Here is a 14,575-nt window from a genome sequence, read left to right as displayed (position 1 = left end):
GGGTGGCTCCCTGCTTCAGCTTGTGAAAGGGAGGTAACTCGTGGTGAATACTAATTAGTGATTTTAAATTGAAGGGAGCTTCAATTAGGGAGATACAAGTGTTCCACTATGTTCGCAAGAAGAAGAAGACAAGCAAAAAGAGCATGAGTCAGGATAAGTATAAAATATCAATTTTACTCCAAAAATTACATTTTTAAGAAAATCCAGAATGCTGGATGGTCTGTCAGTATCCCAGATTTTCATTGCATATTCCTAGGTTTGTAAGCACCACAGTTCAGGGGAGTGTACAGGCTTTCCAGCATGGAATGGGTCCATTGTAGCCTGTGCCAGTTTGGACGTAGTGAAAGAAAAAATACAGAAATAACTGGATGTTAGTTTTGTATTTGAGCACAGCTAAACTTTTGAAGTAGGGAACAGACATCCAACACTTTGTTAAACCAAAGTTTGTTTCTAACATATTAATGAACTACTGTTCATTGTAGCATTAAACTCAACTCACATATGTGTTGGTTTTTGTATATAATTGTGCCTGCATTTCAGGGTCACAAGGAACTATTCAGTGATGAGATTCTCAACCCCTACCTGGAGAATCTCACCATCCCGAGCGATGAGGAGCGGATCAAGCAGGTGAATAGACTGTCAGACTTAAGTATTGTTTAGTGGACGTGTGGAAGTTATTTGCATAGTTTGGAAAATAACACAGGAGCTGAAAGAAATTAAGGATTCTTTTCTTGAATGAGTTAATTTTGTAACCAACTTACAAGGGACAGGTTTCTGATTTGAGTATCTTTGTGCCTTCAACCTTGTCACCTCCCGATACCTTCATCCTTGAGCTCTCTTGCCGAGGCGGTGGGGTAGCCTAGTGGTTAAAGCGTTGGCTTGTCACGCCGAAGACCCAGGTTCGAATCCCCACATGGGTACAATGTGTGAAGCCCATTTCTGGTGTCCCCCGCCGTGATGTTGCTGGAATATTGCTAAAAGCGGCGTAAAACCAAACTCAGTCAGTCACCTCTCTTGGTACCTTGAACTTCTCCTCTCCTGATACCCTCAACCTTCACACCTTATTTTACTTTTCACCTTCATTGCTAAAAGCGGCGTAAAACCAAACTCAGTCCGTCAGACTTTTGACCTTCACCTCTCCTTTGTACTCTTTCTTGAGCCATAAACCCTCACCTCTCCTCGTAACTTCAACCTTCATGTGTCTAAAATTACACCTTATGATCCTTATGTCTTTAGTTATGATTTTGTTAGTACTACCATTGTTTTCTAGAACAGGCCCCTGATATCTTGACTCCGAATGTATTGATGCTTAATGATTTACTCCCTGCAGACCTCTACCGATGAGCAGAGAATCAACCCAAAGGACTATCAGGTAGAGTCGTATGACTGGCTCTTCCCTGAAACCACCAAGAACTTCAACAAACTACCTTTACAATATCGGGTAAGCTGAGACTATTTTTGTTTACTCATGGAAATAGAGTAAGTCAACAATAATGCATGGCAGAAAGTATGGTTAATAATAATAAATTTTTAAACTTATCCTATCTCACGACTTGCACCTCTCTCTCTTCATTCGACCATGAGTGGAAACGAATTAAAACTTTGCTCCAAGGCCTACCTTGCCCCTCTCCCGTGCTGTGCGTGCCTTCTGTGTCAGTCGTGCTCACTAGTCCATGACAGCACGAGGCATGCGCAGTCCTCACCCACGTGATCACCTCACATACTCATTCTCTTTCTTGTCGCTCCACTGAGTGGACGTGAAAAATTTTCGTCTGAGAATTGCTCAAAATGGTTAAGCCTGTTAAGGCCAGTAAACGGAAGTTTTGCGTCCGTTGTAATAAAGTATTTTCAGCATGGGACCCTCACACATCGTGGTGTTGATTGTGTGGGTGTTTGTGACTGGGACACACGCTGTCCTAAGTGTTCAGGTCTGTCTAATGAGGCGCTTTAAATCTTACAAACGTGCTTGTGCCAGACGCTTGGCAGATAGGGCTAGGACTATTTCTGCGGGTCTGGTCCATCTCCCGCTAAGAAACAATGCTTAGATCGCCTCACCCTCACTGCTCACCGCTCTCAATCGGCCGCCTCCTCGCCTGACGAAGATTTTATGGACGCTTCGTCAGATTCCTATTTATCTGAGAACGGAGACGGCTTTTAGGGGAGGTTCCTCACCCAGTTTACGCTCTCAGGAGCCGCACCAGGGTGGTAATGACCGATATTTCTTCACGCCAGACCTGCGATCTACATTATCTCGTAGGTCTGTTTCTTCGAACGATCACAGACTTCGAGAACTTCTAAGCATTCATCGCCAAAGCGGGATCGGCGCTGCGTTGGAACGCACCCGTTCTCCTAATTCCACGGTTTCATCTAACCGAACAATTCACCCACACGAAGTTGAATCACCATCTGGTGCGGAAGGTTCGAAGCGCTTCTTCCACGGCTGGCAAGAGTCGTTCTAGGTCTCGCTTCACTTTCCTCGAGCCGTCTCACCCGCCAAGCCTGCCGAACCGACTCACATCGCCGAGCCGGCTCACACAGCCGAAGCCGACTCATAGCCGAACCGGCTACCACCTTACCTGCCGAACCGGCTCACCATGCCGAACCGCTCACACGCCGAGGCGGCTCACCAGAACATCCTCGAATGAGTTCAGTTGATCGAACTGATTCACGTAGTCGAATGGGTTCCTCTGGCCGTACTGTTTCACGTACTCAAATAGGTTTACCAGGACGAACCGCTTCACATTCCCGACTCAATTCACCTCAACAGGTGTTTCCGTTCGACTCACCACAGCGTTTTGATTCACACAGCCGAACCGGCTCACATGGCCGAGCCGGCTCACACAGCCGAACCGGCTCACACGGCCGAGCCGGCTCACCAGTACATCTTCGAATGGGTTCACCTGACCGAACTGATTCACGTAATCAAATGGGTTCACCTGACCGAACTGATTCGCGTTACTCGAGGGGTTCACCAGGACGAACGGGTTCACATTCCCACTCAGTTCACCTCAACATAGGTTTCAGCCGACACACCATCAGCGCTTTTGATTCCTCAGAGTCGCTCAGTCTCGCCTGGTTGAGGTGGTTGGCCATTTCGATCCGGTTCACCTAGCCGTAGCGGTGTGTTTTCGCCAGAGTGATTCTCGAAGTCGGTCTCATTCACTTTAGGTGAATCAGGATATCCCGCCTTGTCAGTCTAGACTCAGTAGCGTAATTTTGCGCACACTGTAACAATATTTACTTCCGGATCCCCAATCGCCATGTTCCTGGAGCAAACGTTGTCGGAATGTGCTCCCCTTATTAAGGACGTTTTTAGAGCATGTAGACATACTTGCTCCCGATGGCTGGCAGACAGAGCTCGCTACACTTCAACAGTTGATCACCCGACAAACCCTCGCTTTTAAACGACCGGTATTAACTGCTCGTCGTCCGCAGTTTCCCATGTCGAACGGTGATAATTTTATGGGCGCATCATTAGATGTCTTCTCGTGGTTCCGCCTCATCAAAACGCTTCTGTGTTGCCAGTTGACTCACACATCCGATCTATTGGTCAAATCGCCGAACGATTCGCCACACCGAATCGGTTCGCCGATACCGAATGGATTCACCAGACTGACCCGCTTAGCCATACCGAATGGATTCACCACACCCAATCGGTTCGCCATACCGAAGGGATTCACCACACCCAATCGGTTCGCCATACCGAATGGATTCACCACACCCAATCGCTCGCCATACCGAATGGTTTCACCAGACGCATTCATCAAATTGCCAAACCGGTTCACTACGCCGAATCGGGTTCGCCATACCAAATGGATTCACCAGACCGAACCGATTCGCATTAATCGAATCGGTTCGGGCCATACATTTAATGGATTCACCAGATCAACCGTTTCGCCACTGTATGTGAATACGACATTGACTCAGTTTGCCATAATATTAAGACTGTTTCTTATCCTCGAAACAGTTCACATCATCGATTCAATTCACAGCAACGTAAACGATTCACCTTGGCCGAACATTTCACCTACTCACTGGTTCATCTGAGCGTTCTAGATCTCTCCATCAGCTGAGATCATTTAACCGGTTCGATTACCGAACCGATCCAGATCAGTCACGATTCAGATCACATCGGACTGATTCAGATCACGCCAACTTTTCCGCTCACCACCCTGAACTGATTTTACCAGCCGCTCAGATCGCTTCACCAGGTCGAAAAGCTCCCTATCACGAACCAGTTCACCTGGCCGCTCAAGATCAATGTACAGAGGTAGTAGCTATGTGCTCCACCATGCCGATTTGATTTACATGTGTTGTTAGTAGCGCAGTCATCTAGAGATATCACGCCGCACTTGACGGCCTGGCTTGGCGATCCTAGTTCTCAAGAGTCCTCCGTGACCGAGCTCATCTCATTCCAGATTTAATCTACCATCCGATCTTCACTTTTGATGAATGATTCGGTTCAACGATTCTACCCTTCGTGTAGATATCAGTTCTGCAACCACCGATATGGCATAACTAGATATCGCTATGCAGCCAGGAATACTCTACGACGCCCGATGAGTCTTGTTACTACAGACTACTCGTAACAGCGTGTTTGTGTATCCCTTGGTGCAATTGTTGCAGACGGCTCGCCATCTTCAGCTCCCTTTGTTTTACATGTTAAGCAAGTTTCTGGACAGATAACAAATGGATGAAGTTCTTGGCGCATGGTACCGCACTGTTTTGTCAAATAGCCAGCATAGCTCAGCCCGAATTTATGGGTTATGACTCGCCCGTTAACCAAAGACCAGGTTGTCCGTGATTTTTGTCACCGTGGTGTAACGCTTTGCAAATGGCGGACTACTGTTTGTTTACCGGAATTTTGATGATTAGAGTGACTATGAAGTGCCCTTTGCAGAATTCTCTTGGTCCCACTTAATCGGATACCAAGTCCAGCCTATAAATGCAAGTAACAACGAACGCTGCCATTCCCGATAAGAGTGACTGTGTCGGGATTTTGACAGCCAGTCGAGAGACTGCTTATTGAGGGTGACGGACAGAAACACCCGTGAACGGTTTGCCTAGTCAAGCACCGAAGTTCAGAGGTCACTGCATTATGCAAGGATTGTCACCAGGCAGCCATCTACTACCTATATCACTCCACCCGGCGCACAATTATTTTGTTCGGCCAAAAGAAACGCTCCTGAGGTCACCGATCCTACGTTTTAATTTCTACAATTTGTTTATAATGTGAACGCTCCTGTAGATTGACTGACAATCTCCATGCCTCTAACATACTACATTGAACACTGGCCAGAACTGACGAAGTTGCTCTAACTTATTGAACGCTCTTATATCAGGAGATATCTTTTGTCAGAGGCAAGAGTGGTTAGACCTCTCATTTCCCTCGACCTGGCGATGGCCGCGGGTAGCCTAGTGGTTAAAGCGCTGACTCGCCACGCCCAAGACCCCGGTTCGATCCCCACATGGGCACAATGTGTTCAGCCCATTTCTGGTGTCCCCGCCGTGATTTTGCTGGATTATTGCTAAAGGCGTGTAAAACTAAACTCAGTCAGTCAGTCAGTCCTCGACCTGTGAGATTTTACCTTCACATCCGGATACATCCAGACTATTGGAAGTATCTTCGATTTACTTTTATGGGCGCCCTTGATACCAATGGAGGATCCTGCTGTATGGGCATATGCGCAGCCCCGCGGGTTTTACTCAGATAGCCATTCTGTTAACCAGCTACCTGCATTGTCAAGCGTGACAATTGACAACAATATCGACGACTGTGTTCAAGCCCAGCAGGATCCAGTCGCCCTTCCTTTCCACAGACAGTTCATCATCAAGTTGCTCACGCAATTAGGATGGCTGCTAAATTCGAGCAATCAGGGTAACACCGACCGCTGTTTCTTCTTATTGGGACAATATTCAACACGCCAGGTCATGATGTTTGTGCCCTAGGAGAGGTGGGACAAGATTCAGTGCAACGCACCACTAGTGTTGGTCCAACCCACACCTTTTCGCCAGTGGCAGAAGTTACTAGGGTGGTTGGCGCCGGCACAAGTGCTGACTGACAGGGGCCAGCTGCAGCTTGCCCTCTTCAGATGGTTCTGTGCCCATACATCGGGACGACAACCCCAGGGAGTTGATTCGCCTTCCCGCGACAACTACATTCAGTCTTTCGCTGGTGGCTCAACAAGTGGAATGTTTGTGTTGGAGTCTCTAGGTGCCCTTCATACCGACTCAACACCTATTCGCTGGCACATCTTGCAAGCTGGGGGCCACTTTCTCCATCAAGTGGCCTAGCAGTGGTCATCAGGAGAAAGGGCCCTTCATCACAACGCTTAATTGGAATTCAGCATTGTCATTATCGCCTGTTCGGCACTTGGGACAACCATCAGCTTCAGCAGATGATCACCAGTTGCGATCGTTTCTGCTTTGTGTACAATCTGAATAAAATTCTGAATTTTATTTCTGATTTGTGTCTTCGATTCTTCTGGGACTTGTGAGTTTTCGATTCAATTACCCTTTCACTTCCACGGACGGTGTCTGTGGGGTTGTGTCGAAGCAGGGCTGGCCCAATACTGGTCAGCCAGACCTTGGAAATCGTGGTAATGCGACTGTTTACACTCGCTAAGCCTGGCCCTTTCACTTTCATGAAGGTAGTGACTGAACACCACATTGCTCGGGAATCCCGTCCCTGGAGCACTTGTGTTTAGTAAGTCAATGGGTTCGAACTGACCATTGCAGGTCTCGCTTTTGAGACGCTGGAGGGTCGCCACCTCACTTACTGTCCTCTGCTCCACGGATTTATTACGCCAGTAAAGTGAGTCATTCCCGGCGTTACACTTCAGAAGCGCTACCTTAAAGCATCGCAAGAGAGCCACCGTCATGCGGTAAGAGACTGTTTATACCCTTGTCTACTGCTTCCCAAGGCGAAGTCTCGCAGACAACACTCTCATATTGGCTACTTGAGCTACAATACTACGAGCCTACACTTTTGCCGGTTTGCCACCACCTACGGCAGTCAACCCTCATGAAACCAGGGCATTGGCTTCTACTATGGCGCTGCATAGCAACTGCTCGCTAACTGCCATAATGGAGGGTTGTTTTTGGCGCATCTGACACAGTATTTTCGCCTCATTACCTCAGAGATGTGTCGGTGACGGATATTCAAGGCCTTCATCAGTTTGGACCATTCGTCCTTGCCCAGCAGTTATCAGCGGCACAACATCGCAGATAATGAACTTCCTTGTGCTCCGATGCTATATGGATCCCACTGTGCAGTTGATCCCAAGTCGCGATCGCTTCTGCTTGTGTACAATCTGAATAAATCTGAAATACTTTTTCTGATTTACGCCTTCCGATTTAGATTTCTCCTCTCATTTGTTTGAGACTACAGAGTCGCCACCTCACTTACTGTCCTCTGCTCCCACGGAGTAATTAAGTCAGTGAAGTGAGTCCTTCCTCGAAGTGTTACACCGTGAGCGCTCATGCTCCTAAGTGCCTATACACATCTATGTGATCTTATTGTGGTAAGTAATGGAAGTCATAAGATGATGTTGTGGTACTGAACGCTAAAATTGTGAGTTTTACCGATTCAATTTCTCTTTCACCCTCCTCGACGGTGTCTGTGGGGGTTGTTTCAAGCAGGGCTGGCCCGATACTAGTCGCTAGACTTTTATTACGGGGTACCTTGGAAATCGCGTGGCGATGCGACTGATTACACTCGTTAAGCTACGCCCTTTCACTTTGTGAAGGTAGTGACTGAACACCACATTGCTCGAATCCCGTCCCTGGGAGCAATTGTGCTTAGTAAGTCAATGGGTTCGAACTAACCCTCGCATGTAGTAACTTGGTAGTTACTGGCCTACCTTGTAGTTGCTTCCACGGTTGTTTGGGCATAACACTTAGCTGTTATCGCTGAATTTCGGTAATCTATGACCCACCTTCCTACCGTGGGATAAGTGCAAGTCGTGAGATAGGATAAGTTTAAAATTTTGAAAATTTTAACTATAAATTGTATATTTATATACTTATCCTATCTCACGCGATAAAGTCCCTCCCTACCTCCCCACTACATAGATTACCACCGTCCCGGTTTTGTCCTTTTATGGCTCCAAGATCGAGAATGAGTATGTGAGGTGATCACGTGGGTGAGGACTGCGCATGCCTCGTGCTGTCATGGACTAGTGAGCACGACTGACACAGAAGGCACGCACAGCACGGGAGAGGGGCAAGGTAGGCCTTGGAGCAAAGTTTTAATTCGTTTCCACTCATGGTCGAATGAAGAGAGAGAGGTGCAAGTCATGAGATAGGATAAGTATATAAATATACAATTTATAGTTAAAATTTTCAATAATAATAAATGCATATTTATAATGCGCCTATTCCACACCCTGAAGCATGCTCAAAGCGCTACAGATTATTTACACTAGAGTATTTACAGACGAAATTATAAGTAATATAGTGAGAAAAGGTGGGTTTTAAGTCTGGACTTAAAAATGTCAATTGTGTCAGAGCTTTTGATGGCACATAGGGGAGAGTTCCAAGGTACAAATGATTTCAGTTTGTAGGATGGGGTGACCAGTAGATTTTGTGTAAAGAGCGCAAGCTGCTCATCCCCTCCACGAATGTAGGCATTCAGACAAGTAGGAGAGAGCCAAACCATGGAGGCACTTGTATGTCAGACAGAGGATCTTAAAGTCAATTCTGGCCCTAACCAGTAGCCAATGCAGTTCTTTCAACACAGGTGTGATATGGGAACGTTTAGTCTTGCTGATGATGCGGGCGGAAGTGTTTTGGATCTTCTGAAGCTTATCAAGGAGTTTAGAACTGAGGCCTGATTGATGATGTTACAGTAGTCAAGCCTAGATGTAACAAGAGCTCGAACAAGGGCTTGAGTTGCAGCAGTTGTCAGGTATTGCCGAATGTTACCAATGGATCTTAGGTGAAAGTAGCAAGTCCTGCTCAAACGGTTAACATGAGCATCCAGAGTCAAGGAAGAGTGGATGTGGACACCCAAATCCTTAACAATGTCAGAGAAATTGACGTCCGCGTGTGCGACTGTAAGAAAGTCAGTTCTGATAGTAACAGCTCTGTTGGCCAGAGAGTTGCCTCCCCTAGTTGATAATAACAGCTGTCATTTCCTTATTTGTTTAGCCATTCACTCTAGGCAGGAGGTTGTATGTCTCTAGGTGTTATGTAACAATGACCTACTTTTGGTTGTTATGTTGCGTGGCAGATGTCAAAGGCTTGTTGGGACTATGGGATAAAATTTATTCACCTGAGCAAGGTGACATACTGGTTTAAACGGTTAACCTTTCTTTGAATTTCATGGTACTATAGGGATATTTAATGTCACTCATAATACCAATCACGGTTTTTTATGGTTCAGATTTAATTATTTAGAGGCCAGGGTCATATAGTTGTAACATTGCTGAGTACAGCCATAAAACAACAAAATTCTCAAAAAAAAGATGAAATAACAATTCACAGTGAAGATATATACCTTTATTTGTATTAGTATTTGTGTTAGTCGTATTCTCTGAAAAATATCATGGTTACCATGGAGACGCCTAAATGACCTGTTGCCTGACACTTTCAAGTCTGGCAACATTGATTTTGAAAAACTAATGATTCCAAGCTTTCCATTGATACCAAATACATATTGCTATACCTCTGGTAGATATGTCTAATATTTGACACTGCTGCTCTATGAAGAAATATCTCAGGACATGTGACCTGATGGGTAATATCACCATCTCCATCATGTTTGTTTGTTTGTTGTTTAACGCCACACTCAGCAATATTCCAACTGTATGGCGGCGGTCTGTAAATGATCCTGTCTGGACCAGTGATCAACATTGCGAGCAGTTGGGATACGATGACATGTGTCAACCAAGTCAGCGAGCCTGACCACCCGATCCCGTTAGTTGCCTCTTACGACAAGCATGTTTGCTGAAGATCACTTGTAACCCGGATGTTCACGGGTCTACACTCCATGAAGATCCTCATCCATGTCAGTCTAGCATCCCCAAATGACATCTCTGACATCAGTTTCTGTTACTGTTTCCAGGGCTACTGTGCATTATCCCTGGCCAAGTATGACCGTCTGCTCATCCCCTCCAACCCAGAGATCGGTGTCCTGAGATTCAGAGATCATCACTACGCTTTCTCCAGCAGAGAGGCAGCCTATGAGTTTGCTCAGAACCCAGCTGCGTAAGTGTTTCTTTCATTTTGGAATGATGGAATGCCACAATGAGGCGAATATGATATGTTTTAAGAGTATATAGTAATGAAAACGAATATCTATTCATGAATACTTTATCTTTAATATCAAGGAAATATACTAACAAAGATGTCATGTATTTGTTTAGGTTGAAACATTTCAAGGATAGTTTCTGTGAGGCAAAAATGCAATATATCGTGAACAATGCCGCATATAGCTTAATGACATATCTCACTTGGTAAACAACAAACTAGTTCAAGTTAAAATCACTCTTAAAAATATTCATAAATATTCAAATCGAGTTGCCATGATAATGAATTGAATTCATGATGGGATACAGTTTGATTTACTGATTATCCTAGTGAATTATTTTATATAATTAGATATGGTTTTCTGTTTTATCAGTAAATAGTTCCTTGTGACACTGAAACTGAACATGAACATGGTACTTTTACAGAATACTTGATACCTATACGCCATGTTTGTTTGATGCGATACATGACAATCTAAAAATAGGACAATGGAACTCAAAAGGAGACAAAATGTTAGCTTTTGTCTAATTGAATATAATTAAACCTCCAGTGTGTCCTAAAGCATGATTGAAATGAAAAAATGAAGTAAAATGTTATCATGGAATCGTCACGCATTTAATTTTGTACTTTCTACGGATAATTTCACTAATTTGAGAGAAGGTCTACATTATAAGGTTTTCCTTCAACAACTGGAGCTGATTTTCTGCTGGTCCATCAGTCACACATTACTAGTCAGACAAGCTGGAAATTGATTTTCCACACCACTGACCTCAACATTGAGTATATAGTAATGAAAACGAATATCTATTCATGAATACTTTATCTTTAATATCAAGGAAATATACTAACAAAGATGTCATGTATTTGTTTAGGTTGAAACATTTCAAGGATAGTTTCTGTGAGGCAAAAATGCAATATATCGTGAACAATGCCGCATATAGCTTAATGACATATCTCACTTGGTAAACAACAAACTAGTTCAAGTTAAAATCACTCTTAAAAATATTCATAAATATTCAAATCGAGTTGCCATGATAATGAATTGAATTCATGATGGGATACAGTTTGATTTACTGATTATCCTAGTGAATTATTTTATATAATTAGATATGGTTTTCTTTTTATCACTAAATAGTTCCTTGTGACACTGAAACTGAACATGAACATGGTACTTTTACAGAATACATGATACCTATACGCCATGTTTGTTTGATGCGATACATGACAATCTAAAAATAGGACAATGGAACTCAAAAGGAGACAAAATGTTAGCTTTTGTCTAATTGAATATAATTAAACCTCCAGTGTGTCCTAAAGCATGATTGAAATGAAAAAATGAAGTAAAATGTTATCATGGAATCGTCACGCATTTAATTTTGTACTTTCTACGGATAATTTCACTAATTTGAGAGAAGGTCTACATTATAAGGTTTTCCTTCAACAACTGGAGCTGATTTTCTGCTGGTCCATCAGTCACACATTACTAGTCAGACAAGCTGGAAATTGATTTTCCACACCACTGACCTCAACATTGAATGTCAAAGCAATTCATTAGCATAAAGAATAAAATCCATATAGAATTCACACATAATGGCATGCTGCAAGTTTAGGGACATGTTATCAAGCATGTAATATTTTCATCAGCTTTGGAAAATGAAAATGACATTGATTTGTGTCAAGATGTTCTTTCCGGTGGAGCATCCAAAAGCCTGTTTATTTAGCAAGATGAATAAAAAGGCCAGAAAAATAAACTTTCTTTTGAGGGAATTTGTGCTCATTCCCTATTAATATGTTGGAAAATATCCAATATTCTAGTCATTGGTTATAATAATAATAAGCTACATGGTTGGATATGATGAAGTACAGAACAGAAGTAAGAATAATATTATTATATTTTTCCCCTCATAATTAAGGTGACATCCATAAAGTCTCAACTTTTACGTGTATCTTTTCTAATGCCGTTCAAAGAGTGTCTTTAAGTATGGAACATTATTTCAGGATTTTTATTATTACATTCTAAACCAAGTCAGATTCATACAGTTTGCAAGGTTGTTTTACAGTTCATTATGAACATCAAACTCATGAAACCGGTCCTCTTTGTTGATATTGTAGATACATCCAGCTTGTTGCTGAAGGAGCCAAGAGAAGCCCAGAGCTGATACAACTCCTAGAACTCCATACACAGTTCTCCACTATCTCACCATACTCACAGGTAGGGCATGAGCAGTGAGAAGTTGCAGACTTACACCTGACAGTTCTTTTGTCTCTCAAGTATCGAATATAATGTGTCATATAATATGTGCATTTTTGTATGAATAAAATAATTATTTGATTTTCATAATTTTTCTTAAGATATTTTGTATATTTTTTCAAGTGTTTCCCATCATCCTGTTTTCTATGAGTGTGTTGTTTCCTCCCCCGACCTATTGTTGTACCAGTGTGTTGTTTCCTCCCCCGACCTATTGTTGTACCAGCATGTTGTTTCCCTCCCACTTCTGTTCAACTGTTGATACTTTGTGCGCAGGGCAGAGATACAGGGAAGATGATCGAGAAGCCCGTCACAAAGAACGACAGTGGGACACAGACGGACACTCACTTCATGGAGTCCAACATCGTCAAGACATACGAGTGGAATGAATGGGAACTCAGGAGAAAGGCGATCAAACTGGTGAGAAGGAGATTCATCAACAGTCAACAATGGATTGTTGTCAGTGATTAAAATATGCTGAAATATTTGATGTCATCCCAGTCTCAGTAGACTTAGGCTCAGTTTTATTCATTACACTGCTATACTGAATCTAACAAACCCTAGTACACGTCAGCTAACCTTTGAGCTGTCCAATCAAATGTAAGACTGCCGAACAGATATAACCAATCTGACAACGTCTTCTGTTTCGGGTTTGGCAGGAGTTTTTCAAAATTTTCTCTTCTCCAGTCGCAGACACTGAACTCTCAACAAACGAAAATCCACATAAAACAGATATTTGACCTGCAGTATATACGCTTGGGGCTTTCTGATGACATGGTTACCATCAGCTAATATTTTCGCAAGCTGACATCCTTGAATATTGTTTACTCACTGTTGTGGCGTGTTCCATGTGCATCACTCTGGAGCGATTGAACTTAAAAAAGCATCGTTTGGGTGCAAACTTTTTCGAGGTAAAAGTTCCAAAGGTATGTGCGAATGTCAATTTCGTGATATTGGTAAGCTGTGTTCTGATTGGTCAGTAGAAAAGGTTAGCTGACGTGACCTTCTACTAGGTTTTGTAAGACACAGTATAAGCTGTGTAATACTGAGTTTTCTTAGACTGGCATCATCAGTACGATACAGGAGGCAAAACAAGTGATGGTTGTCATTTGGGCAGAATTAAACCCTGACAGGTATCGTTACTATTAACTTCCTACAATATAAGAGCTCTGGTGCCAATGTGCAAGGCAACATTTGTACTAAGGTGGTCATAACTCTCATACCTTTACATAGACTTACAACAGTTGAAACGCTAAGGTTGATTTGTACAATGGCACCAGGGCTCTTATAAACATTGATAACTGTTAGGCTTTCCTTCTGTCCAACATTATTTTGATAAAGTCCACATTGCAATCTTTTGCCTTTGCCCTCTTATTTATTTATACAGTTAACATGGTTGGCAAAAACTTCAAACATCAATCAATATTTATCTCATTTTCTCCAAAACCTTGAAAAATGGATGGTTGCGTAAATGAGAATACCTTTAAACTAATCATATTATGTTCTGATTGTAAGTTTTGGTTGATCAGATCTGTATCTGGTCAATGACTATTTAATAATTTAATTATTTTGGTTTGTATTTCGTTACTTATGATGTATCTGAAATGCAGCGTAATCCAAGTTCATTGAACCCCATTGACCTCACCAATGACCTTGTGTTACAGTTACAGTCCAACCTCAGCAACTTGAGGACCAAAGTCTAGCCAAAGTAAGTCTCCATGCAGAAACCGCTTAAGTAAAACCTCAGCATCACTATTGAGTCTGGTTAACTAAACTTGGATAATGTCACTAAAGTCTACCTGGATGTAAATTAACCAAAGACTGATAACTAAAGCAATCTAAAATACACTCCATAGATCATTTGCAGGTTTTTATAAGTTAGATGACATACATTCTGTAATACTTTTTGGTGTCTTAATGATTGCAATGTTGCACAATGATTTCTAGTTTCGTGTTGTGAATTTCCCTCCATGTGCACATCTGACTTTAAATACAGTTTCACTATGTGCATGCTCAGAAAAAATACATTCAGATAGTATTTGCCATGGCTTGGGTCAAACAGTTCCAAAGCAGACA

At 42.9% G+C, this 14,575-nt stretch overlaps 1 protein-coding gene across 1 annotated transcript in view; it reads left to right on the top strand.

The window, feature by feature from the left end:
• LOC124271643 (cilia- and flagella-associated protein 206-like) overlaps positions 1 to 14,248 on the top strand; it is a 31,566-nt gene extending 17,318 nt beyond the window's left edge. The window contains exons 11-16 of the mRNA XM_046706796.1: positions 541 to 627; positions 1,331 to 1,441; positions 10,067 to 10,209; positions 12,364 to 12,463; positions 12,776 to 12,919; positions 14,170 to 14,248. Of these exons, the coding sequence (XP_046562752.1) occupies positions 541 to 627; positions 1,331 to 1,441; positions 10,067 to 10,209; positions 12,364 to 12,463; positions 12,776 to 12,919; positions 14,170 to 14,202 (618 nt within the window). The 3' untranslated portion in view covers positions 14,203 to 14,248. The remainder of the gene's footprint in view (positions 1 to 540; positions 628 to 1,330; positions 1,442 to 10,066; positions 10,210 to 12,363; positions 12,464 to 12,775; positions 12,920 to 14,169) is intronic.
• Positions 14,249 to 14,575: the final 327 nt, after the last annotated feature.

Source organism: Haliotis rubra, unplaced genomic scaffold (assembly GCF_003918875.1).
Source record: "Haliotis rubra isolate DU_JTF1 unplaced genomic scaffold, ASM391887v1 Scf162, whole genome shotgun sequence".
NCBI classification, from domain to species: domain Eukaryota; kingdom Metazoa; phylum Mollusca; class Gastropoda; order Lepetellida; family Haliotidae; genus Haliotis; species Haliotis rubra.
This window is presented reverse-complemented; position numbering and strand designations above follow the sequence as displayed.